This window comes from Calonectris borealis, chromosome 1 (assembly GCF_964195595.1).
Source record: "Calonectris borealis chromosome 1, bCalBor7.hap1.2, whole genome shotgun sequence".
Taxonomy (NCBI): Eukaryota; Metazoa; Chordata; class Aves; order Procellariiformes; family Procellariidae; genus Calonectris; species Calonectris borealis.
Window position 1 is genome coordinate 204,795,953 of NC_134312.1, and position 27,600 is coordinate 204,823,552.

At 37.2% G+C, this 27,600-nt stretch overlaps 1 protein-coding gene across 1 annotated transcript in view; it reads right to left on the reverse strand.

Annotated features, from left to right (window-relative positions):
- DYNC2H1 (dynein cytoplasmic 2 heavy chain 1) overlaps positions 1-27,600 on the reverse strand; it is a 184,644-nt gene that overhangs the window by 41,410 nt on the left and 115,634 nt on the right. Inside the window, exons 80-83 of the mRNA XM_075140082.1 lie at positions 27,053-27,128; positions 24,765-24,976; positions 21,390-21,494; positions 309-425 (exon numbers count right to left, since the gene is read on the reverse strand). Of these exons, the coding sequence (XP_074996183.1) occupies positions 309-425; positions 21,390-21,494; positions 24,765-24,976; positions 27,053-27,128 (510 nt within the window). The remainder of the gene's footprint in view (positions 1-308; positions 426-21,389; positions 21,495-24,764; positions 24,977-27,052; positions 27,129-27,600) is intronic.

Genomic DNA, 27,600 nt, shown 5'->3' on the forward strand with positions numbered 1-27,600 from the left:
CACCTAGACTCCTCTCCGAGAAGGAGTTTGGAAAGCAAGGGGGTCTACTCTGAACCACGTGACTCAACGGGAGGGTCTCTCTTACCCTTTTCATCCTTGGTCTCTGTACAAATCATTCTAACCCAATTATAACACGATTTTCCTTTGTATACTTCATCCGTACAGTAGTACGTGATAGAGTGGACCTTGCCATTTAACTCTGTTAAGTTGCGCGTTTGTAAATCTCTATTAAAATCGCTTTCTGCTAATACCTTTGACGGTGGTTCTTTAAGAGGCCTCTAAACCACTCATTCACGACACTTTCCTACCTGATTAAGTTTCTTCCATAGGTTGAGGACAGGAGAAAGTTCAGTAGACCATATTTCTCTGTCAAATTTGCAGCCAGCAGCTACTGATCTGCTCAGGATCCGAAGCTGTGAAATGACCTGAGGGATGAGAATACAAATGCAAATCTTGAAGAAGGATAAACAAACTTTTAGTAGAAAAATGCGATACAATAGCAAATATTCTCCAATTTATCTATGGACTATACTTTTCTGCATACTTAATTCATAATCATGATCTATTCAAAACAGAAACAATATCCATATCCAAATATATAACATACTTGAGCCTCATTCATATTAAGTCCAAAACAAACAAAAAAATCCATGTTTTTCTTATCACAGTCATTGTCTTTGTTCAACTAGAATTTAAAAACTAATGAGGTCTATAATTAATTTAAAAGCCTCTTTTCCACAAAATTTACAGACAAAACTCAAGCTCTGCCTTTAACTAGGCTCCATTTGTAATTAAAAAAAAAGAAACAAAAAACCAGAATATGTTACTAAATACATACAGTACCTATCAGGCACCAAAACTCCAAGACAATTATAATAAATTCATTTTGATCTCCCACAGTTCTCTTACTTACTTAGATATTCATGCTACCTCAAATTATTTAAATGTATATTTATTAGTTTAAAGAAAGAGAGCAAGCAATTAAAAGAATAACTGCAAAACTTTCAGAAAGAAGGGGAGCTCCCAGTTCATCAGGTCCAACTGCCTTTCATTGTTAGCAACCCTGGTAACCCCAGACATAAACTGATCAAATATATGTATACATTTCTAAAGAAAGAATACTGAAATTGAACTTCTTCAGTTATATTGCAGTCTGTCCCTTAAACTGCATATAAACCCTCTGGTATTTCTAGGTATTTTAGCTAAATTTTAGTTATTTTTCACAGTGCGTTTTTTGCAAGACATGTTAGAGAACAACTTACTAATTCTCTTCTCTTTTGCTTGACTTCAAAGAATTAAACTTGATAATAAAAAAAATAATCATTCAGAAGGACTGCACTATTTAATTGTGAGACAGAATGAGGCAGGAAGTCAAGTTGCTTCTGCTGGGTTTTGACTTATTTTCTATTCTTGAATGATGTGCAATGACGTAGTGTTTTCTTTCACTGAAGCAAACAACAGCTTCTTATTTATCAGTTATGAAGCACACAAGATGATAGTACAGTGAACCATTATTTTAACTTTTCGAACATTTACTATAATTTTATTCTGATATTAAATGTCTTACAAGACATAAAACAAAAGATAAATATATGTAAAGTATAAATATATAAAATCTATCTCTATAAAATATAAACCTATATTTAGAAAAACAAGTTTAAAAATACTTTTAATTAAGCTAAAATAGTATTCTTTTTCATTAAAAGCTCACTTCTTAATATGTTAACTCTGAAAAAAATCTTTTTTAGTTCCTTCAGAAATGACAATATAATATGTTGTCCTAGAGAATTATGCATACTCTGTGATTCCAGATCTCAGAAATTACGAAAATAGGATTTTTATTTCTCTGTTATATTTAAGGAATTAAAGTGAAATTAATTCCACATCCTAAAAAACACTATTAGTTGATAAAAGTTATAGTCTATTATATTAAAGTACTTTAGTCATGATCCTGCAACTTGGTTTGCCAAGAGGAAACACATGCATACCTCATGAATATCTGGAGGAAGCATCTTACTGTACTAAAACCTTACTTTTGTCTAGCCTGAAGTAAACTGCCATAAAGGAAGGCAAGGAGAAGTTGCAGTCAAGGCAAAGGAGTAGCTGGAGTGAACACAGCTTTGCCTAGGAACAGGTTACGAGCCAGCTGAGAGCTTACAGCTTCCTCAGAGACCAGAGGACAGACCAACATGGGTGGTGCTTTAGTCGGTGTGTGCTACAGACTCCTTGATCGAGAAAGTAGATGAAGTCGTCTTCTGACAGCTTGAAGGAGCCCAACAATCACAGGCCTTCATACCCAAGGAGACTTCAACCAACCCAGTATGTGCCATGAGGGCAATATGACAGGGTTCAAGGAATGCAGGAGATTTCTGGAATTTGCTGAAGACAATTTCTTTATACAGGCAACCAATTAGCCAACCAGGGGAGATGCTCTATTGAATCTGTTGCTAATAAACAATGAAGAACTGGTAGAAGATGTGAAGGTCAAGGGCAGCCTCAGCTGCACCACACATGAGATTGTGGAGTTTAAAATCCTGAGAGAAGAGAGCAAAGCAAGTAGTAGAATCACAACCCTGGACCTCAGGAGAGCAGATTGTAGCTTAGTCAGGGATCTTCTTGGCAGGATCTAATGGGCAACGGCACTGGAGGGCAAAGGAGGCCAGGAGCATTGGTTAATCTTCAAGAGCAAATTCCTGAAAGCACAACAACAGTCCTTTCTGATAAGCATGACAAGCAAGCCAAAGAACAAGCATGGCAGAAGATCTATCTGGATGAAGAGGAAGCTTCTAGTGATCTCAAATGCAAAAAGGTATTCCACAGAAGATGGGAGCAGGGATGGACTATCCAGGAGGGATATAAAGACATTGCCCAATTGTTTTAGGATGGAGTGAGGAAAGCCAAATCTCAGTTGGGTTCGAAACTAGCAATGGATGTGAAGGGCAAGAAGGGCTTCTGCAAGTATTCTGGCAGCTAAAGGGAGGAAAAGAAAATACGAGCCACTGCTCAGTATAGCTTGTTATGGAAAATACCATTTTATCCTCTCGTTCTCATAACTTAATTTTAAACTTTAATAATTCTTTGTGTGCTCCAGCTATTGTGTATAGCAGAAAAGATTCTTGTTTAATTTAGCAAAAAATTATTTTCTCTGATTAATGTTTTGACCATAATATCTTTATCATTTCTGTTATTCTTCCTCCTTTTCACTCTGCACTCATGCAAACGTTCTGACAAGCAATACAGATAATAAACACACATTTGTGCCTTCCAGATATCATTCTTTTAGCTATAGTTCTGGCTCTTATAATTTGTTTTTGGATAGTTGCCTGACATCATTTGCAAAGAAATAAAACATTTATATCAAATATACTTTACTGGTAATTCAGTATGCAGTACTGCATATAAACTTGCATATTTATACTATAAAGCTGCAGGAAGTTTATATGATTGCTTTGTGAATATGGGGGATTGAAAATATTAAGTATCGTATTCTTTTTTTAAGTGACTTCATAGGTATAAACATTTAGCTCCATATAGTGAAATGAATTTGAGAAGTAGTGACTGCAAGATCAAGTAATTTAAGTATTTTCTAACTCTAGCGTATAGGGCTAGCTGTCTATTTTTATTTATCTAATTATAGAATTTGTCTATGTAATTTAAATAGGAAATATACTATCTATCCATTATTTCAATCTTTTTTCTTCAGTGCAACTACATCTGTTTCTGCTTTATATATTTTAATCAAAGTAGCCCAAAATATTGGCATGTGATTATCAAAAGTTAAGCACTTAAATGAAACATATTGAATCAAAAGAAATCAAGTTTTAACTCTCAGTGTTCTAGAGTACTGTATCATGCTATGATCTTTATCAAATGTTCATGGAAATTCTTTAACTCTTTCCAGTTCATCCCATTTCTTCTCTCACGTATAACAGGTATGATGGTGGCATAACTTACTACTAAATTTTCCATGACAGCACACTGCTTTCAATTGACTGTAATTTAAAAAAAATATTAACGGTTGGGCTGAAACATTTTGTACTGGTGGTTCTTTCAGCCTGAATTTGAAAATTTGAGCCTAGAGCAGTCATTCACCTTTAAGAAACAGAAGAAAATACATTTTAGTCATTTCAAAATACTCAGGTCAAAGTCATGTTTGAACTGCTTCAGCATGCCAAAGTTTTGCTAAGGGACTGCAAATTTGATGGACATTTTTTTGCGTGCCATTTTTTACATCCATGAAATCTGTCCAAATTTAGTAAAGAATTAGAGATTGTAAAATAATAACTCATATTTCTGCCTAAGTATGATGACAAGTTTAATTTTAGAACTTGAATGGCATTTTATTCTAACAAATCACAGTGAAGTTTCTTACAGTGCTGACCAGTCTATGCCACTTCAAATCAGCTGAAGCCTGAGAAAAGGTTTACTCACTACTCTCAAATCAGTCTCTTTCTGAATGTTATGCAAATGAAAGGGAAATTGATTTTTTTTATAGGATCATAGAATAATTCAGATTGGAAAGGATCTCAGGAGGTCTCTAGTCCAACCTCCTGCTTGAAGCAGGGTGAGGGCTAAGATCACACCAGGTTGCTCAAGTCTTTACCCAGCCTGGTCTTGAAAAATCCCAACTACAGAGACTGCACAACCTCTCTGGATGACCTGTTCCACTGCTTTACTGTCCTAATGATGAAAAAGTTTCCCCTAATATCCAGTCTGGGCCTTTCTTGTTTCAGCTTATGTCCTGTAAAAACAAGAGAGTCAAATGCACAGATTGGGACAAAGAATGTGTTAAGATTGGGAATGACCTGAAAAAAATCAGGAGTGGGATGTATTTCCCTGTTAGAATTACCAAGGGTATCGCAAAAGTCTCCCAGGTTATGTGGTATGTTTGCACTTGCTCCATGGAACTGTTTTGCCCTCCAGGCAAGCGAAAAAGGTTTGGAGTTGGAAGGGAAACTGGATTTAAAAAGAAACAGGAGTATCAGGAATACATTCCTGGGGGCCATATGAAAGACAAAAATAGCTCTGTAAGGAGGCAGGACAGGAATGAGAACACAGACTGGATGAGTACCTGGAAGGAGACCTTGATTCACCTGACAAAGGGAATATGATTAGGAATCTGTATTTAAGGAGACAAAATAACTTTTTGGTCAAGACAGGGCACTCTAGATTATCACTTAAATCAGATTTAAAACAGACAAGCACACATTCACGCCACCTACCTTTAGGCACTTACTTAAAGCTTATTTACTTAAATTACAAAGATTACCACCTTAGCCTCCCTACATGATCAATAGACAGATCTTAAGTGGGCTAAATTGTCATTCAGAAGTCCCTCCTATTGAGTACACAGGAAAACTAAGTTCCTTACATAGGTGGGTCTATGTTGTGGAAATTAGAATGAGGATTTTCATTTCCTGGAAACCTAACTTTAAAAGTCAAGAATAATTCAGATCCTCTCACTGTGCTATGTATATCTTACCATCGCATCGACTTACAGTCAACTTCAGATACTTATTCTAGGATGAGATTAATCATGCCTTAAACACGATATTTCTATGACCACAAAGAGAGACTAAAAGTGACTAGCACAGATGCAGACATCTAGGTCTGTTGAATCATATCCTTTGCACTCTAGTTTAAAAAGGTACCAAGCACTTATGTATGTACTTACAATACTAAGGAAACTGAAAATCTAATCATAGTTGTATAAAACAGGGTACTCAAAATAAGAGTACTTTAAAAATACCTAACCTTTGAATGCTCACCTTTGTTACCTCAACATAGTCTTTTAATATATTATACACTGAAAGCTCTTATATGTTGTGCTATTCCAGTCCAAATACCCTTAAATATTTTGAAAAAATAAGAGTGAAAAAATCTACCATAAATTAGGAAAACATTACCATCACTGGAAAGATGAGAAGGATGGAAAGAAAGATAATCAAAATATAAAAGCAATCACCAATAATGGTCTGTTTAAAGAGGGGTAAGAGGATTATTCAGAACTTGTAGAATTCAGTTTTTGTAGAAGCTGCCTGTTTTAAGTAAAGTAAACTAATCAAAACAGTATTTATATAAAAAAATTCAAGAGAGTAATTTATTTGTGAACAGTGCATCTAATAACTATGAACAGCATACAGACGCTGCTACTGAATATTTTCTCCATTCTTAGTGGAAAATTCATACGCTGTTTTTTTTGCGTTGTCAGCACAGAAAAATATAAGTTGCATATATTAATAAAGGTGCGGCAGTCAAACTTAAAAAGTCAATATTTATTTACCTAGTTATTAAACTAATTGTGCATCTCAGCGTTTTCATCTATTGCATACTTCATGGGTTTCTGTGGATATATGCTGTTAGGATACTGACCAACACATTACAGTAAAAAACCCACACATTTAGAGAAATTAAGAGAGATAATGAACAGAACGGAAAGCAATGAAGATAATGAATGAGATAATGTGGCTTCATATGAAACTACTAGAAAGTCATGTTAGACCTGAAAAGTAAAATAAAAATTCACGGAAAAACAAAAATGAGGAAGTGTCAAGATTTTAACTTTTCCTTCCCTGGAACTTCGATAAAAACAGATTTCTAGGAACACAAAATCTATTTCTGTTCTTTACTCATGCAATAGATGAGGAAAAAGTCTTGCCTTCAGTAATTCACAGCTATTGCAAAAACTGCTACTTCGCAAATACAATATACAACAAACAAAAGCTTAGATATGTCTTGTATTTATTTCATAAGCAATGAACCCTACAAATTATACAACAAAATCAAATTTTACACACAGTATTACAATTTGAAAAAGAGTAAAGCAATAAAGCCAAAAATATATTGTAAAATTCTGTCACTGAATTAAAAAAAATAGAAATCTAGGCTCTATCTTTTCTGAACTAAGTATCATTACTGTTCTAAGAATACAAAACAGAAAAGATTTGCTAGTCAGATAACCGCTATTTTTTTCAAGACTATGGAACAGATAAAAAGATTTTTATTTTTGTACAAAAAGCTAACAAACTCCTCTCAGTAAATCTATAGACAATATCAAAGCAGATACTCTACTGCCATCTACCAGTTTCAAAAGGATGTAGTCTTAGCACAGAAATCACTTCTATGTTTCATTTCTCTGAATGAAACAATATATCCCTTTACGGAGCTGTTCAACGAGATATTTCTGGTTTTGTAAGCTCAAACTAAAATATGAAATTATAACATAGTCACTTTGGTAAATATTGGGAAAATAGTAACTCGGTGCAATGCAACTATGTCTTCATTGTGTCAAGAGAGGGAACTGGTTTCAGTTTGCTATGCTTGACAGAATTACATGCTTCCAGTTCCTCGTAGTTTGGCTGCAGTAATCCACATTGCTGTGAAAGTAGCCTAAGACCGAGCTGCCAATGAAACTTCTTTGACTTTCAGTCTCCCTGTGTCCCTTAGCCTCTCTGCAAGAACAGGGTCCATGGAGGTTGTTAGGACGAGGGTACTTTAATGGCATTCAAAACCAAATCATTCATACTGCATGTGGATGAGTAAGAAACAGTGTAGGTCTATGCTTGCTCTTTTGTTGTTCCCTCAAGGTCACCTCAAAGCTGCTCATTCACTCAATAAGTAGGACTGGACTCATTACAGAGATACATGCCTTCTTAATCAAAATACAAAGCAAACCAGGGAAGACATTGACACCACCTGTATTTTCTTTTATACAGAAGAGGATCATATACCTTCGACGTCAGGAAGATCCTCTGTAGAGCAGAGGTTCAGTGGAGGAGGAAAGAAAATCAGCAGGATGCTGAAGATGGACAGCACAAGTCCACTACTGACCCAGCCAATATTCCAGTTGCATCTTCTCCCAAAGAATAACTCAGGGCTTTACTTTGTAGAGGACCCCAGGATACATACTACCTGGAGAGCACGATGCTAAAAGGAAGGCCAGAAGAGGTGGTTGACCTTAGCTGACACACCCTGGCAAAAATTAAGAAAACTGGAAAATTGTAGCCTATAAACAGAAAATATGCAGAGCACTAATATATTCTCATGTACACAGCACCAATCCTATGGCAATTAATAAGGCTACTTGAAGTACTGCACTGATTCACTGCAATGGTAAACGGTTTTTCATTAGAGCACAATGCTGTGGCTTCCACTCCATTATGTGGCACAGCACGTTTCTTTTATGCGGACCATGGGTATATACAAAATACTCCCCATATTTTAAAAATTCTTGTTAAGTACTCAAATTGCTCAATTGCACGATAATAATAAATACAGTTTGCCATTACTCATCAATTTCTGCTAGAGTCTATTAGTCATGTATTTGTGATGTGGGATGCATTTAATAAATGTCAGCAATTATATGCTCTGCACAGCTGATACAAGGGTTATATAAATGCTAAATTATATCTATAGCAATAACATAACAAGTTCAAGAATAATTTCAATTTCATGCTTTTCAATAATTATACCCATATTACTCCATGTGGCATGACTAGAATTATGGGGGAGCAGTAGATATAAAATTAGGTACCAGTGCTCAGAGTCCCATTAAGGAGCTAGATTTTGAAAGAGAAAATTTAGTCTGTTGATGAAGCTACAGCTATCATTATATTACAATTGCACCTTGAAAAATAACCATACACCACAGCCCCACTATTCTGTATACAGTAGAAACACTGCAGTCAGATGTACGACTGCAATATCGGGTGGACATACCCTAACTTTACTTTAGCTGACGTGGGTAATAACAGCAGTGGAGACTTGGTGTATAATCTCAAGCATGATCCAGCAATCTAAGAGTTCCAGGTTCCTTGTACACCCTCCCCTGCTCATGCTGTCTCTGTTGCTGTTGTTAACAAGGTAAAAACCAGCATTGGAACTGTATTACAATCATACATCTGACTACAGTCCTAGGAACACAGAGAGCCGTTTTAATCTAAGTAAACAAGATATGCAAGGAATGGTGGGAAGAAGTACAGAATCAGCCAGTGACTTGCCGAAAATAAGAGCAGGTCAGCAGCAAAGTTGAAAAAAAACCCCAAGAATAAAATGCTGTTACCGAAGTCAATTAAATCATTGCAATTATATTTAATGAGGCAAGATTCACTTCATGTTTCCTGACCGTGGTTCATACCTTGCTTGCCTTACTAGATTGCTCTACACTGTTTTCCATTATTAGTTTACTATTCATTTAACTCAGCAAGTATTCATCACAAAATAAAAAAATAGCTATAAAAAAGATAATTGTTTTTTTCTACAATATTTCTACGTTTCAAGCACAGACAGAACACCAACAGTAATTATTTTAAATTAGTACTATATTTAGCAGCTATCCTAAGGTATGATGAGCTATTCCTTTTGACTTCTAATGGATTTGACTAAAGAAATTGTTTCTCTTTAAGCTATCACATTTATAAAAAAAATGCACTCAGTGTGAGGTTTCTGTGCTAGTAAAATTTATATGGAGTATACAGTTAGGCAACATGCTTTTTGCCTGATTTTGTAAACCTAACTTTGTTCAGATATCATAATTTACTTAAGTCATCTGGATGTAATATGTATGTCAAAGAAATGCATCAACAAATTTTTCATGGGAATTGTATCTTAAAAGCTTGAATAAATTTCATGAGAGACCTGCTAGCAAATAAAAATTTTAACTTGAATTAAGAGTTACCTTTCAGTCACAGAAGCCCTTTTAATACCATTATTTGTAACTGTATATCTTTATATTTCAAAATGTATGTAAAAAGCTGTATTATTAATGATGACATTACTGAAGGAAATTTCTAAAGTGCTGATTAACAGTCAACATTTCAAATGCAGGCAGGAATTATTATTTATATTTATATATATGTTGAGGATAGGCACGAGGTAAATTGCAGAGTTAAGATTTTGGACTTTAGGAAAACAGACACTGGTTTATTCAGGGAACTGTTAGCAGAATCCCTTGAGAAGTGGGCATAAGGGAGAGAGAAAATTGGAGACAGTATAGTGGACAGCACATTACTTTCAGCTGATTAAAAAGGGGAATAAAGGAGTATTTTTGTGTGAGCTTCAGAACAAATCATCTCATCGTGCAGCAAGACCAGGATTTTCAGCAGAATGACTGTTTGGGTAAGCACTGAGGGTCTCAATGGATTGGAAGACAAAAAAAAGGAACATATAAGAAGCAAAATCAAGGACAGAGAAAGACAGACGATAAAAGCACTGTTTGGGCACTTCGGGATGAAATTAGAAAAGCCAAAGCGCCGCTGGAGGTAAGACTAGCAAGGAATATTAAGGGTGTGTCCTGGTTTCGGCTGGGATAGGGTTAAATTTCTTCGCAGTGCTGTGTTTTGGATTTAGTATGAGGAGAATGTTGATAACACACTGATGTTTTCAGTTGTTGCTAAGTGCCCTCCTAGTCCAAGGACAGCTCCCGTGCCTACTGACTGAGTTAGGTACACAAGATGGGAAGGAACATAAACAGGACAGCCAGCCCAGCTGGCTAATGGGGTATTCCATACCATGTGACGTCATGCTCAGTATATGAACGGTAGGCGTGATCCAGAAAGTACCGATCGCTACTTGGTTATCGGTCAGTGCGGGTGGTGAGCAATTGCATTGTGCATCACTCATTTTGTATATTCTATCATTATTATTTTCCCTTTTCTGTTCTATTAAACTGTCTTTATCTCAACGCACAAGTTTTTCTCACTCTTACCCTTCCGATTCTCTCCCCGTCCCACAGCGGCTGCATGGTATTTGGCTGCCTGCCAGGTTAAACCATGACAGGGTGAGACAGGTTTCAACACATATGCAAAAGTTCAAAGAAAACATGGGGCATTTAACAAATGGAAGAGAACGTAAGTAAAGCATTCAATGGCCTCTGTGCATGGTTTATGAAGGAAAGGAGCAGTTAATAATGGGAGAGAAACGGTCTACTTAGAGAACACGAACATACTCATACGTGAACATGAAGTTAAATCCAGTTGGCGGCCGGTCACGAGCGGCGTTCCCCAGGGCTCAGTACTGGGGCCGGTCCTGTTCAATATCTTTATCAATGATCTGGACGAGGGGATCGAGTGCTCCCTCAGGAAGTTTGCAGATGACACCAAGTTGGGCGGGAGTGTTGATCTGCTCGAGGGTAGGAAGGCTCTGCAGAGGGACCTGGACAGGCTGGATCAATGGGCTGAGGCCAACTGTATGAGGTTCAACAAGGCCAAGTGCCGGGTCCTGCACTTCGGCCACAACAACCCCAGGCAACGCTACAGGCTTGGGGAAGAGTGGCTGGAAAGCTGCCCAGAGGAAAAGGACCTGGGGGTGCTGGTTGACAGCCGGCTGAACATGAGCCGGCAGTGTGCTCAAGGTGGCCAAGAAGGCCAACGGCATCCTGGCCTGTATCAGAAATAGTGTGGCCGGCAGAAGTAGGGAAGTGATTGTGCCCCTGTACTTGGCACTGGTGAGGCCGCACCTCGAATACTGTGTTCAGTTCTGGGCCCCTCACTACAAGAAAGACATTGAGGTGCTGGAGCGTGTCCAGAGAAGGGCAATGAACCTGGTGAAGGGTCTGGAGAACAAGTCTTGTGAGGAGCAGCTGAGGGAACTGGGGTTGTTTAGCCTGGAGAAAAGGAGGCTCGGGGAGACCTTATCGCTCTCTACAACTACCTGAAAGGAGGCTGAAGCGAGGTGAGTGTCGGTCTCTTCTCCCAAGTAAAAAATGATAGGACAAGAAGAAATGGCCTCAAGTTACACCAGGAGAGGTTTAGATTGGATATTAGGAAAAAATTCTTCACTGAAAGGGTTGTCAAGCATTGGAACAAGCTGCCCAGGGAAGTCGTTCAGTCACCATCCCTGGAGGTATTTAAAAGATGTGTAGATGTGCCACTCAGGGACATGGTTTAGTGGGACTTGGCAGTGTTAGGTTTACAGTTGGACTCGATGATCTTAAAGGTCTTTTCCAACTTAACTGATTCTATGATTCTACCCAAATCAATGAAATCCAGATGAGATTCACCCATGGCTTCTGGCCAATGTGATGGCAAGGCTGTTCTCTACTGCGTATGAAAAATCATGGCAATCAGAGAAAATGTTGGCAAGGGTAACATTATGCCTGCCTTAAGAAATGGATGGAGGATTCATGGAATGACAGACTATTCCACCTAATCTCTGTCCCTGGAGAGATGACAAAACACATCAACATGTAATCACTTTCAAACACTAGAGGGAAAAAGAAGGCAATTAGAAACAGTCAACATTGCTTTACCAAGAGCAAACAATGCTTGACCAACCTGATTGCCTTCTGCGATGAAATGATTATGTGAATGGGGGAAGAGCGGGGGACACTGCTAATAAGGCTTTTGACATCATCTTCGATTGCATTCCTATTCTGGAAGCTGAAGAAGTATGGACTTGAAGCATGATCTCAAAGAATAGGCTGGATGGAAAACTGGCTGTATTGCTGGAGTCAAATGGTAGTGATCAAGGGCTGGACATCTGGCTGGCAGCTAGTGAGAAAAGAAGGAAACTAGGCTGTGATACTGGGGCCCACACCATTCAATTTCTCCATGAACAACTTGGATGATGGCACACAGTGCACACAGACTAAGCCATAGACAGTGTTGGCAACAATTCCGCTTAGAGAAGGAGGTTGGACTACATAAACTCCAGAGGTCCCTTCTAACCAGCATTTCTGTAATTATGTGATCTAAGAAAACTTTCTAACCAGGATTCCAATCTTTTCATGCCACCTTATGTTGGTGTGCATGGCTTTCCTTCTGTTTCTCATGCACTAATTTTAACTTAAGATGGCATTTACATTTTTAACGTAAGTTTTTTTAAAAAAATTATCTGAACCTCAAACTGCACTCTTGAAAAGTTCCTGTCAGTAGGCAAGTAACAGGTCAGTCTCACAAGCACACTCCTCCATTAATGTGAATGATGTCCTTGCCTATGGATGCACAATTGGTTGTGGGAACAATTCATTTGCTTTAGCAGTTGAATAAAATAAAACTGATAACAAACAAATTAAATTTGAAATTTGTTGGTCTTTCACTGCCCTGGAAAACAAAACAACCAAAAAAATCTGTTTACTAATTAATAAAATCCCTTTTTCATTTCTTAGGATTTCTAAGAAAATTATCAACATCTTTGAGACAACCACTATAACCTGCAAGGTTTAAGATGCTTGAATTTTCACTTGTTCCTCCTGAACTCTTTAATTTTAAATTGAATACTTATATATGAAATGAAAGTGTGATAACTATATTTGGATTGTTACAACAGTCAATGCAGAAATAGGAGAAACAACTATGTTTCAATTCCTGTCCCAATGAATATCTATTTTTTCATATAGTCCAGCTTCCAGTAGAAGACAGAACCTCCCATTTCTGCATAACCAACAACCTGGTAGTTATGGCAGTTTCTTTCATCTCTTAAATGGTGATTAAAATGTTCATTATACAGTTTTTAGAAATGCTGTTGACATTATTACAGAGCTTGATCCAAAGTTCAATGGAAAGAAATAGGTACTTCCAAAAGGTGATTCACCCCTTTATTTTAGATACCTATCTAAGAATGGCACAAATTATTCCCTGTAGCTGCTTGTCTTTCATTAGTAACAAAAAAATGGACAACTAGTTAAGATAAGGTGGTTAATATTCATATGATTCAAGTTAGATGAGATGAACTACACTGGGGCTTCTTTTTTTTAACTTCCATTGGCTTTAAATCGGGCTTATCATATTTTTCTATCACAGTACCTAGACATTTAAAAGAAAAACAAACTTACATGAAATTATTCCAATATCCATCAGGGGAATTTGAAGTGGCTTGAATCAATAAAGACATCACAGGTCTTTTCTAGTAGGATTTTAAGAAAATATCCTCTAAGAGTTGAACTACAAATCTGACAGAACCTCTCTGTGTATTTCAAAGATACACTTTTATTCCACAAAATCTGTTTTTAAAATACCACTGACTTATGGGAACTGTATTAAAGAACAACATCTAAATAAAATATTTGGTATAGAAAATATTTTTCCTGTTATGTTAGTTTATCTGCCATCCTGTAATGACTACCCAAAAGAATATGTCCATACTGGTAAATAGAAGGGGAAGTTTGTGACTTCCAGCAAGAAGGAAAAGGCTCCTTCACCACCTGCAAATGTGCAATTGCAGAATGAGAGGAAACAGGTGAAGAGGAAAAAGTTCTATTGGGGAGGCATGTGGGCTACCTGAGCCTGACTCATGAATCAGAACCAGTGCCATTCAGAGGAAGTGGCAGGTGACCATGGACACGTGGTGTTCTCCCCGATTCTGCTAGTGAAGGGAATGGGACAGGAATGGATGCATGTGACCATGCAACTGGGTCACAATACTTGGTTGCAGAGCTGGGATGTTGCAGACGTGACTTTCGTTCTTGTGGCTGTGACACCTTGTTTGAGAAAGATTGACAGCTAGGGGCAGACAGAATCCATATGACAAAGTGTAACAAGAGTATCTGCCAACAGGCTTGCTACTAGCAAGCAGAGCTTCAAACTAGATTTGTCAGGCAGTGATGATCAAAGTCCAAAGAGAAATAGAGGGGCAGAAGGTCAGAAGAAAGCACCTAGAGTATAACATGATGGGAAAGGCATTCCTTTAAATATGTCAAACAGCAAGTCAGTTCTCTTGTTAACAATACAAAGAAGCACATTAAAGTTACAGGAATTGTTTAACTCTTTATGGTGCCTTTATGAATACCAGATGGATTCCATGAAGACATTTTGAGATTAGTTAGATGGGACAGAAAAGCAGAATCAATTATTCTCAAAAAAGCTGAGATAAAAATCTAGGGTTAAAAGAAAAAGGAGTATCTCAAGGAATGAGCCTTCTGCAATTACTTTCACACAATAAAAATAATGGAGTTGCTAACTGGGAGAAGTGAGAGGGATTCCCATCACTCACTCTGAGACAAAACAGGCGAAGACAAGCATGCAGCTGAGTTTGAGCGAAATGTATGTGGGAAAATTAAATTACCTAATATTCTCTACCCTGTCACAGAAAATACTAGTCAGATTTGGATTATATTTGAGACTACAAAATTTGTCTGAAACAGGTTCTTAAAGCAAGTAATTTTCTTTCAAAATCTGAACCATCAGAACTGCAGAATATCACTGGCCTCGTTCAAAAGAAAATAAAATTACAAAGGACAATATATAGGAGGAGAAATACTCCCAGCAACTTCAGTTGAAGTGAATTGGAACCCACTTATTTGAAGTTATAAGTAATCAACAGCTCAACATCTTTAATTGGTATATAAAATCTACAATTAATTTTATAATATTTCATTGAAAAATTGGTAAGAAGCTAGAGTCTGTGGACAACCTGAAGCTCAAAGGATTATTTTACATTTGTGATGCCTTTAAGCACTTTGAAGATGTGGTGGGTTGAGCTTGGCTGGCTGCCAGGTGCCCACCAAGCTGCTCTATCACTCCCCTCCTCAGCAGGACACAGGGGGAGAAAATATAACAAAAGGTTTGTGGGTCGTGATAAGGACAGGTCGTGATAAGATCACTCACCAATTACCGTCACGGGCAAAACAGACTCGACTTGGGGAAATTAATTTAATTTACTACCAATCAAATCACAGTAGTATAATGAGAAATAAAAACAAATCTTAAAACACCTTCCCCCCACCCCTCCCTTCTTCCTGGACTCAACTTCATTACCAACTTCTCTACCTGCTCCCCCCGAGCGGTGCAGGGGGATGGGAAATGGGGGTTGCGATCAGTTCATTATGTGTTGTCTCTGCCACTCCTTCCTCCTCACTCTCTTCCCCTCGTCCAGCATGGGGTTCCACTCACTTGAGACAGTCCTCCATGAACTTTAAAAACTAAGTTTCAATTATGCATGCACAATTACTCCCAAGAGGTCCTAAAAAGTGAACTGCAAGTCCACAGGCTTTCCTTCCACTTGCCATTCCTGGGATGGTGGACACAGAAAAATCAAGATGCTGTACTAGTATACTGAGAGACTGTAACTATCCTTTACCCTTGCATGATATGTGTGAGAACGTGTACTCATTTGTCCATGAAAATGTCAAAAACAACCTATTCTTCAACTTTACTGAGACTTACCTGTCTCATACGATAGTCTCTGTGAAGCATTATGAATCTGTATGTGTAAAAGAATGCTGAATTCCTGATGTAAGATATTATTAAAATTATTATACACAGTATTCTATATAGAAATTAGCACTAAGGAAACTAAATGCTAGCCTATTGATTATCATTGGCAGTCATATTTGAACAGTTTTGGATAACTTGCCAGTTACTGAATGGCTTTTTTCGCAAAATGCCTTACTATATTATTGGAGAATGTTTAGATAAATCCGTCGACTGATCATACATAGCTACTAGTTACAGGCTGTAGTCATTTGCAGGCATAGCCATTCGACAGTATTTGATGGCATCACACATCACTACAGAAGGCTTAAAATGCTACGCTCTCTAAGAAGTGCCTGTAATGACCAGGTCTGCTGTGCAAAGAAAGGAGGGGAAAAAAACAATGGCTCTGCATTTTCATTTCATCTTCCTAGGTGGTTACTGGCAATAAGTCATATTAGTTGCAGGTATGCTAAATCCTGCACAGAACAAGATAGCTCTTACTGCTTTTCCAAGGTGTAAAAATACATACAATGCAGGCCTGTCCATTTCAGTCCGTAAAAATACTATTTATCACACATGATAAATGTTACTTTGACTAAGACACTTTGTGTTAAAAATAAAGGATGAAATTGGTTCATAGGAATTCATAAAAGAAGAGAAATATGGTCCCAAGAATAAGAGACAAGTACACCGGAACCAAAAGCCCACTTTGAAAAAGGTGACTGGAGAGATCTAAATTACAGACCCCTCTCATCCACAGGAAACTTAAAGCAAGCCTCCACATATTCTGACTGCTCTAATCATTGGTTATAGGTTAGATTGGGAGATTAAACCATCTGAATGCAGGCCAATATGCAGGCAAAAATACAGCGTTTATCAGATCAGGAGAAAGGAGTATGACTGTAACCAAGTGGTAAAGACTCTTGCTGAGCATGATGAAACTTCAGTTGCAGCTGTACTGAAAATCTCTACCTGGTGTAAAACAGACAGGACGAGCTATGCTGACTCCTGCAGCTGCACTGTCAGCTGAGTTCTTTTCTATTTTAACTGCACTGTTTTGCAGAGAGAACATAGCAAGAGATGTGAGATTATTCATGACCATATTCAACCTAGGGGATGTTGTGTCAAGGGCTTGTTGTAACAGTAGGTAAGGCAGAACTGAAGAGCCACAGTGAACTCCAGAAATCCAGCCTCTAAAAATATACCTAGCTCTACCTACATAAAGCAACTAAGGACAAAATCCAGAAAAAAATGTAAGTCATGTTGCTGAAAAGTTCATGTCTATTTAAGTCAAATATTTTCTTAAAAACAAAATGGTTCTTACCCGTATGCATGCAGTATTAATACTCTCTGAGTTACATTACAGAACATCGTAAGACATAATGTCTAACAATTCAATTAGTAATTACCAATATTAAAATAATACAGCTAACAATATCCAGCTCTTAAATTAGAATTGAAGTTCTCTACTGGAAAAAAGAAAAGCTGTGAATATAATCAATATTTGCAAGGTTACTGAAAAAAGTCCATTTCTTTTTTGTTCTGTTTTAGGTTTACCCAAACATTAGCAATGCAGTAGGTTACAGAAGAGATGTCTGCATGACTGCAAAATGCTGCACTGTGCTGCAGCAAATTTCTGCTACAGCAAAGTGTGTTGCTGCAGCAATATGAACTATCATTCCTACAAATGAAAAATAAATAATATTCATAGAAAGTCTATATAAAATCTACATTTTGATTACCTAAGTATTCCATCTTGTGTAGTGAAATGATGTCATAAAATGATATCAGATTTCTTGTAATAGAATTACATTAGTTTAACTTCATAGTTAATAGAAAAGATCGTAGTGTTACCTGTTTTAATACTTATTTAAAAAGATTTTGAGCTGATAAAAGATTGCTAATTACAATTTACTTAAAATCAATATATATATGAATGATTATTTTAAATCTCTGAGCCTAAACCTATGACTAAAGTCGAAATTGCTGTCGGTTTAAACAAGTAACTTCAAAGTATGTTTCAAAAAAACCTGCTTCCCCTAATCCTGAGTTCACTGGTGTAGATGATACAATCCTGTGCATCTCTGCATAAGGAAGAGGTTAGTAAAAATACAGACTAAGAAATTATAATGGCTAGTAGATGAGAGAGTACTATGGGATAGTAGACATAAATTATAAGAGAATATACCACATACTTAGTACAGAATCAGTGAAGTAGTGGACACGGTACTAAATTTCACCATTCTGGTGACAATGACGTGGTGACTGAGCTGGTAGCAATTATTTCTCACTACTTTATTCATTCAGCTTTTCTCTGCTTTAGCTTGGTAATGGATTTATGAGAAACACTCCTGTTAGAAGGCAGTCATTCAATTTCAGATTGTGAACCACGGGATCACCTATGGATCTGCCAAACTGTCAGAAATGGAATGGGAGTAAGACTTATAGTTAGGTAGAAAAATAATTTAAGAAAAATCTCCCATTTCTGTTACTTAAATTGCCTGAGACTTAAACAAGTATCACAAACTATTATTGGAAGGATGAGAAAATCTCATATGACAAAGCAGCATCTCACAGAAGTGTAACTACAGCAGTCTCATATTTTCAAGATTATAATCCATATTTTATAGATCATAATCAATGCTATGGCAGACCAGTTCAGTGGAGTGCGAGTCTGCATGTAAATGCATTCATTACCTATTTCCCTTCACACAGGAACTCTGAATCTATTCTGATTTCGTGGAGGTTAACTAAAGACTTATTTTCAAATACTAGCATTTTTTACAACTGCAGCTCTTAATAAGTTATGTAAGCATAGCTGAAAAAAATAAAATAATCAGCAGTCTACAGTGTATCTGACAGAAACAACAGTGTTTGAAGTTGATGCTTATGTAAAAGATTTTAAGACAAAACCAAACAGAGCTATATTGAGTCTTGATGCATTTTTTGGCTTTGTGGTAGAGGAGTTCTTGAGCTCAGCGTATTACCCTACATACCCTTATCCTACTCATTTGTCTTTATATAGCTTTATAGTTTCATGTGCTAATAATAAAACAAATAGTTTTGCAATACAGCGATGGATTTAAGTGAACAGATATATTTAAGCAAATTTACCAGTACTATATTTGAAATTCAACAAATGCAATACTCAAAGGCAATTTTTTTTTTTTAAGAGATCAAAGGTCTTATACCAATAAGAAATTTCTGCATGGAGCCCTTTTAGGTGAGTGTGAGCAAACAATCAATGCTTTTTAAAAAAATGTAATTCTAAGTTTTGAAATTATAGGGAATTCCAATTATAGGGAACTTCCAATTGATTTTGCCAAGAAAGGTTAGACCAGATGATCTTTGAGTTCCCTTTCAACCTGGTATTCTACGATTCTATGAAATTCTCAGAAAATCATAAATCTAAGTCAATGATGATGAGACAATACTGGTATCTTAATTATATCCCAGTAACTTCTCCAAGTCATGGTAGAATCTAAGTTTTACCAAAGTATATAAGCCAACTTAAATCCAAAACACAACACTATATCAGCTACTGGAAAGAAAATTAACTCTATCCCAGCCGAAACCAGGACAATTGTTTAACTGCGCTTACACAGTAATTGTGTGCTCTCATCCAGACTTAACTAAAAAGCAATGAAAAAAAAAATATAGAATAAAGAATTCAAGCTTTGCCTCAAAGTCCTAAACTTGCTCCATATTTGAGCTAAAAGATATTAGAATGCCCAACAAACCTGAATAAACAAAAGTTGGACTTTCACCTGCCTATAAGCATTACCGAATTTCAACTCAGGCTGAGGTACAGCCACTTCTTAGTGAAACTCCTCCCTAGACTCTAGGCCTTAGTGGCTCAATTCAGCTGTTACACATAACACCATTTGAGACTCTGTATGTTATCCACGAAAATCTTATGGACAGGCAGATATTATCTGACGCAGGACCTTCAGATCCATACTCTACTGGATCAGGGTACACAAGGAGTGGGAATCAGTTGCTTAACACAGGCTTCTAGTGCCATTTTGCCCCCGACTTCCAGTTGCTGGCCCAACAAGAAAATGGATTCACTTGGGTCCTGTGTCATACTTGGCAGCTCCTAGTAGATGTCTTAAATACAACTAGGGCAACTCCAGATGATACAAGATACCAATTTTTAGGCAACTGAATTGACACCTAAGGGAAGTGATAAAATATTAGCAACGAAAAGCTTTGTCCAACAAACCACACAACATATTGATGATGAAGACATCCAGAGCTAAAATCACTCCATCGTTTCCCTTCTTAGACTGACAAAAGAGAAGTTATGAGGAGAACAAGAGAGACACTGGGTATTTTCTGGCTCCACAAAGCTGCCCCAGCTGTGCCATTAATAGTACCCAGCATAATGGGTGACCCAGGTCACTCGCCCAAGCTGAGGCTTCTACATACAACTCTAAAACAAATAGGTGAAAAATCTTTGATCATTACCTATTATTCCAGCATTAAGATAACTGCATTCTCACATACTAAATATATATTCAAATCTGGACTAGACTGCAATTAAATGATAGCTGAGAACTCTTGACAATGATATAGCCATCTGCCATATCTTACAGCTAAAGCAATAATGGAAATATTTAAAATTGATGAATTTTTAAACTAAGACCTACGAAACCCCTGGAACTTACTTTTCATTGTGTTGAGAATTTCATCATGACATGACTAAGTAGTTGTATGTCACTCTCCAGTGAGAATAACTTTTTTTTTTTTCAAAAATTCACATTTCTAAGAGTAAAGAAAGAATTCTGACTACTGGGAGAATTCTTCAGAATTTCTCTTTCAGAAAAAGCATAAAATGTTACCCATATTCTATCTGTCAAATGATTGTATTAGAATTTGGTGACCAAAATTAAAACCTTAACTTGCAGTGAACAGCAGCTGTAAGAACTATCCCATTGACAGGAGTTAGATTAACAGTATAAACGGAACTAATGAAACTACTTATATATGAGGATACTCTTCAACATGAACTGAATTATATTATTGTAAACTTTCTCAATAATTCTTTGTTTATTTAACTCCTAAACGAATATCTTTATAACTAAGGATAATTGTTATTATATTAAAATATTCTACAGATAAAAGTCAACATATTCCAAAAATCCCTCCATTTACTCTGACGTTCTTATGGAAATTCATATTTATGAACAGGTTGCGTTCTCTAGCTTATACTGGAAGCAGAAAAGATTCAGAGGTCAATGAAAAATGTAACTTTACCTGGGAACTGATCATACGTTGTGATGAACGAGCAATATTAGCAGGCAGGCCAAAAAAGTCAGGTTTATCATCTTCTGGAAGGCTTTCAATAATATTACGATAATCCTGCATTAGAAGAAAAGAATAAACATAACTGGGGGAACTTTTTGTTCAGCTCATGAAATTAACAGTGTATGCTGAAAAGAATTTCATTAAGTGCACTGCATAACACAAAAGATTAAAGTAAGTATATAACACATGACATACCTTGGTAATCTTATTTATAAATTTCTTAGTTTTGTTTATAAAAAACTCTCTTTTTTTAGATACTGTTTCCACCTTAAAGGAGCAAAAAGCAATTCTGATTACAGTGATGCTACCAACTTAAAAGAAAAATATGCTAAGACTGTTTCTGAAAAGTAGTTACAATACTTCTGTTGAAAACTTAAAAGTAAGATTAATGACAATATAAAAAAGAAAAAGATTTCAGCGTTTGGAATTCGAATAATAGAGTATAATACATATTTATAAAATGAAGAGCGCTCACTTTTATTTAAATCTATGAAGATATTATCACTCAAAGTGAAATCGTTTATGTAAAAATAGGTTTGCATGATCATTGGAGATGCAGAATAGCATCAATAGTGGTTATAGTGTAATAGTCACTAGTGATGCTGCTCTTGTACAAAACAGAAAGAGGCCTTGCAGACTAAGGTAGACTAATGATGCTGGATGTCTTTTTTCGATTGTATAGAGCTCAACGATTGCGAGGATAAGGTCGAGTGCTTACGGGTAAGGATGAGGGGGAAGGCCAAAAAGGCAGATATACTGCTGGGAGTCTGTTATAGACCACCTAACCAGGATGAAGAGGCAGATGAAGCATTCTACAAGAGGCTGGCAGGATAAGCCTCCCATAATCCAAGAGGAAGAAGTTAATGACCTGCTATGCCACCTGGACGCTCACAAGGGCCAGATGGGATCCACCCAAGGGTACTGAGGGAGCTGGCGGAGGAGCTTGCCAAACCACTCTCAATCATTTACCAGCAGTCCTGGTTAACAGGGGAGGTCCCAGATGACTGCAGGCTTGCCAATGTGACGCCCATCTTCAAGAAGGGCTGGAAGGGGGATCCGAGGAACTGCAGGCCTGTCAGCCTGACCTCAGTACTGGGGAAGATCATGGAGCGGTTTGTTTTGAGGGCGCTCACAAGCCATGTCCGGGACAACCAGGGGATCAGGCCCAGCCAGCACGGGTTCATGGAAGGCAGGTCCTGCTTGACCAACCTGATCTCCTTCTATGACCAGGTGACCCGCCTAGTGGATGAGGGAAAGGCTGTGGATGTGGTCTACCTGGACTTCAGTAAAGCCTTTGACACTGTCTCCCACGGCATTCTCCTAGAGAAGCTGGCGGCTCACGGCTTAGACAGGTACACTCTTCGCTGGGTAAAAAACTGGCTGGACGGCCGAGCCCAGAGAGTTGTGGTGAAAGGAGTTAAATCCAGTTGGCGGCCGGTCATGAGCGGTGTTCCCCAGGGCTCAGTTTTAGGGCCGGTCTTGTTCAATATCTTTATCAACGATCTGGATGAGGGGATTGAGTGCTCCCTCAGGAAGTTTGCAGATGACACCAAGTTGGGCGGGAGCATTGGTCTGCTCGAGGGTAGGAAGGCTCTGCAGAGGGACCTGGACAGGCTGGATCGATGGGCCGAGGCCAACTGTATGAGGTTCAACAAGACCAAGTGCCAGGTCCTGCACTTCGGCCACAACAACCCCAGGCAACGCTACAGGCTTGGGGAAGAGTGGCTGGAAAGCTGCCCAGAGGAAAAGGACCTGGGGGTGCTGGTTGACAGCCGGCAGTGTGCCCAGGTGGCCAAGAAGGCCAACGGCATCCTGGCCTGTATCAGAAATAGTGTGGCCAGCGGGAGTAGGGAGGTGATCGTGCCCTTGTACTTGGCACTGATGAGGCTGCACCTCGAATATTGTGTTCAGTTTTGGGGCCCTCACTACAAGAAGGATATTGAGTTGCTGGAGCATGTCCAGAGAAGGGCAACAAAGCTGGTGAAGGGTCTGGAGAACAAATCTTATAAGGAGCGGCTGAGGGAACTGGGGTTGTTTAGCCTGGAGAAGAGGAGGCTGAGGGAGGACCTTATTGCGTTCTTCAACTACCTGAAAGGAGGTTGTAGCGAGGTGGGTGTCGGTCTCTTCTCCCAAGTAACAAGTGATAGAATGAGAGGAAATGGCCTCAAGTTGCGCCAAGGGAGGTTTAGATTGGACATTAGGAAAAATTTCTTTACTGAAAGAGTGGTCAAGCGTTGGAACAGGCTGCCCAGGGAAGTGGTTGAGTCACCATCCCTGGAAATATTTAAAAGACGTGTAGATGTGACGCTTAAGGACATGGTTTAGTGGTCATGGTGGTGTTGGGTTGATGGTTGGACTTGATGATCTTAGAAGTCTTTTCCAATCTTAATGATTCTATAATTCTATATAACTATAAGAAATTGAGTTATATTAAATGCAGTGAAGGCATGAAGAAAGATTCATCTATTTCACCATATTATCTACAAGAATGGAGACCAGACTCGTTTGTTTATTCCTTCCTTCCCTCTTTATAAGTCAGCACATCTATAGAAAATAACTGTCATATTTAAAGTAAAAAAATAAACAAAACCCAAACATAAACAGTCAGAATCCAGGTAGAGAACGCCAAACAACAGCAATTTATTTTAACTGGCATAGATCCATTTACATCAACTCGTATTAGAGGTCTAGTACAGAGTCCTACATTAAAATGTAAATTAATCTTAATAATAGTAACAACAACAATAGTATGTGAAAGGATAGGGAGAGATCAGTTCTTTAGAGTCTGTTAAATTCCCTCTTGTTTACACTAAAGGAATACTAAAGGAGAATCAGAATCCACGTTTATCTACAAATAAAATGTCATATACCCTCCGCAGCATGTTAGCAGATTATGTCAGAATGTTGATATATTTTGTAAAAAAGGAGATATATTTAGATTTTCCTATTTCATTCAGAAGTTATAAGAAAGTTTAGCAGTCTGTACAAAAGTGCTATTATGTTAATATATTAAGCTATATAAAAATTTAACACTATCCTTCTTTGTCATAAATTGATCCAATTTCTTTTACTCAGTTCTTTATAGCTATGCTGCTCTGTACCATAGTCCAATCATATATCATAAAAAAGGAGACTGACCGAACAAACTAGCAGAATTGTTCTGACAACTTAAGAATTAGTGCTCCAGACAAAAGAAGTCTTAAATAAATGGAGGTATTCTTTGGATTGTAACTCTGGTTTTCTTTGTGGAATTATTTCCAAGAATAATTCTTGAAAATAACTTATTTTAGTTTCTATATTAGGTAATAGAAGATGTATACCTACCAAAATACTGCAGGAATTCGGTAAAGAGATTGAATATGGGAAACTAGTCATCTTCTTGCCTCTAGCATTTAAACTGTCAGTGACTTGTGAATTGAAAAGCTGCTCCAAGTAGGACCGAAGAACCCTCATATCGAAGTAATTATCTACACGGCCTCCATAAATTGCATTCTCAAACAAGCCATGCACAAATTCCCACTGAAAATCTTTGGAACCTAGAAATTAATTAATAATTAGTTTTGTATCAATGGACAGCATTGCATTATAAGCATTTCTTCTTGTTATTGCAGCTCTTCAGTGAAATAAAAAAATACAAACACATCAAATAATTAATTTCTAATTGTTTTTCTTCTATATTACCAAATAATAAAAGTTGTAGTTGGTAAATATCTGTCATTGATAAAACGAACACTTACTAGAAATATGAGTTACTAGAAATATTACTTAAGTCTTGAAGTGCTTTTTATTGTAGAAAAACCAATTGGTTATATGCATTTCAGAAATGATGCTATTAAAATTTTAATTATGTGCTCTTTTGTCACAAATAAAAAGAATTTCCCTTGTTCAAAATTTTATATACTATTTTGTATCACAGTACCATCTGATCACTTAAAATAAACTGATTGATTGAACCAAAACCAGATCATGCTCAAAATAAATAACATTACTGGAAACATCATCTTTCAAACACAAAGAGGTCCAGGATAGGTACTTTGTAAATCATTATAAATCACACAACATAGCACATAAAACTAAGCATGTTACTATTAGTTTCCTGGTCAGATTGATGTTGCAATTAGGTTCCTCTGGCTTAGCTATATCCCACAAGTTCAAAACAACTTATTTTCCCTCCCTTCTATCACAGTTGTACAAAATAACTACATGGGACAATGATGATCTGCTTATACCCTATAGGTTTCATGTGCAGGTAAAAGCTTGATCAGAAAGGTACTTCTTAAACTCCCTTGAAAAAGGGAAGAAGCAATTACTTTAAGGAGGATTTTATTGGTGGTAACTGGTAACTTCAATCATTCCTTAGTAAGAAAAATTATCTTCACAGCAATAGTTAATGATTAGATCAATTATTATCATTGATAGTTAATGATTCAACCTCTTTACATCACCGTATGTTTCAAGTCTGTATAACTAAGGTCCAATTCCAGAAGTACTAATCATCCATTAATCTCATTTAAGTCAATGATCATAAATTATTTCTAAATATCAGTTCCTAACTTTACTTTGAAATTATATAAAATGCAAAGAGACTAAAAAAAAAAAAACTTTTTCATATTAAGTAATATTAAGAAATTACTACACTACTTAACACAACAATGAAGTGGGCTCTATCTAACAGTGAGTTTCAATATGAAGAATTAATTCATATTCAATTAATATTCAATTCATTTATTCAATATATGGGGGAGCTCACACTGGGAAGTAATGGAGACAAAAGACTTCATCTTCCAGGCATTCCTGTATTTCCTTTTTATTCCTCCGAATTCAAGAAGCTGAGCAGAATAGTTCTTGGCAGAAAGAAATTATTGATTTACCCAAAAATGGAATTATGATTCACCCTGTGTTTCTAGCTTTGCTTACTGGTGATGAGCCTTGCAGCATCTCCACTCTTAACTGAGTGTTGTAGAAAGATAAAGCGCTTCATGCAACATCTCTTATTAATGGTAAAATGGGACAGGTCCTGCTTGAATCCAAGGTCAGATGGCACAAGGTGGCTTGCATCCATACAGCTAAATCTCTTTTGACCTAAAATAAGGTAACCTCTTACCTGTTGCCTAGTGGAAAGAGTCTCCAGGCCCTGCTAATCTGACAAACCATGCCTTGTCACTGCCTACGAGAATGCCAGTCTGCATAAGCCAAATACGGGAAAAAATAAACCTGATCATGGAATAGTTTTGAGCCTGTGTCCAGCTACTAATAGTTTACTAATACAGACATCTCCTCAGAGTCTGGATCTACATCCAGAAAAGCCAATAAAGCCTAAGCACAGCTGATTCAGGGTCAGACTACTTTCCATACTGATGTAGTTACCTAACTACCTGGTCATGTGTTTATATTTGTGAAAACGTTCCAATGAAGATTCAAATGCAAAATTTAAATACCTTCAAAGCAGCCTTTAAACAGAATGGCCTCACTCCAAACAAAACAATCATGCAAAGTAACCAAATTATAAAAATTACCGTGAAAGTTTTTAATATTCTAAAAATTTTAAATGAGAGACATTCAGAAGGGTTATGCTACAGAAGTGAGAAATCTTTCCTTAAGAAGTGACTTACCCTCAAAGAGTCTATCAATAATGTCAAAACCAGCACGGAGATCAGATAAAGAAAATTCATAAAACTTGGTCCAACCCTACCATTAAAAGAAACCCAAAGAATTTAGTCACACAATGATGATCATGAAGTAAAATACAAATATTATGTGGTTACTGAACTGAACTGAATTAATCATTCTCAGTTTGTACCTCCTTTCTGTTCTTGGTGGCCTTATTCTTTATATAGTATTAATGTGTAATGTGTATGTAATTCTCACAAAAACCTTTCAATGTAAATGGATAAGTATAAATAAATATTGATATATGATACAAAACTTAGGAAATCCAGATCTCAAAGGTATCTCTTGTTGCTGTATCTTCTTATGGTTGTACTTTTGCATATGGATCATATCATAGGAACAGGAGCTCAGTATGAGAAATGTGCAAATGTGTCAGATAACATGCACGTATCCAGTGAGATGGATAACAGTCTCGGGTCAAGACTGCAGCTGCTCCACAGATCACAATCAAGCTATCAGCCAGTCACCCTGAAGGTCATAAACTGGAAAT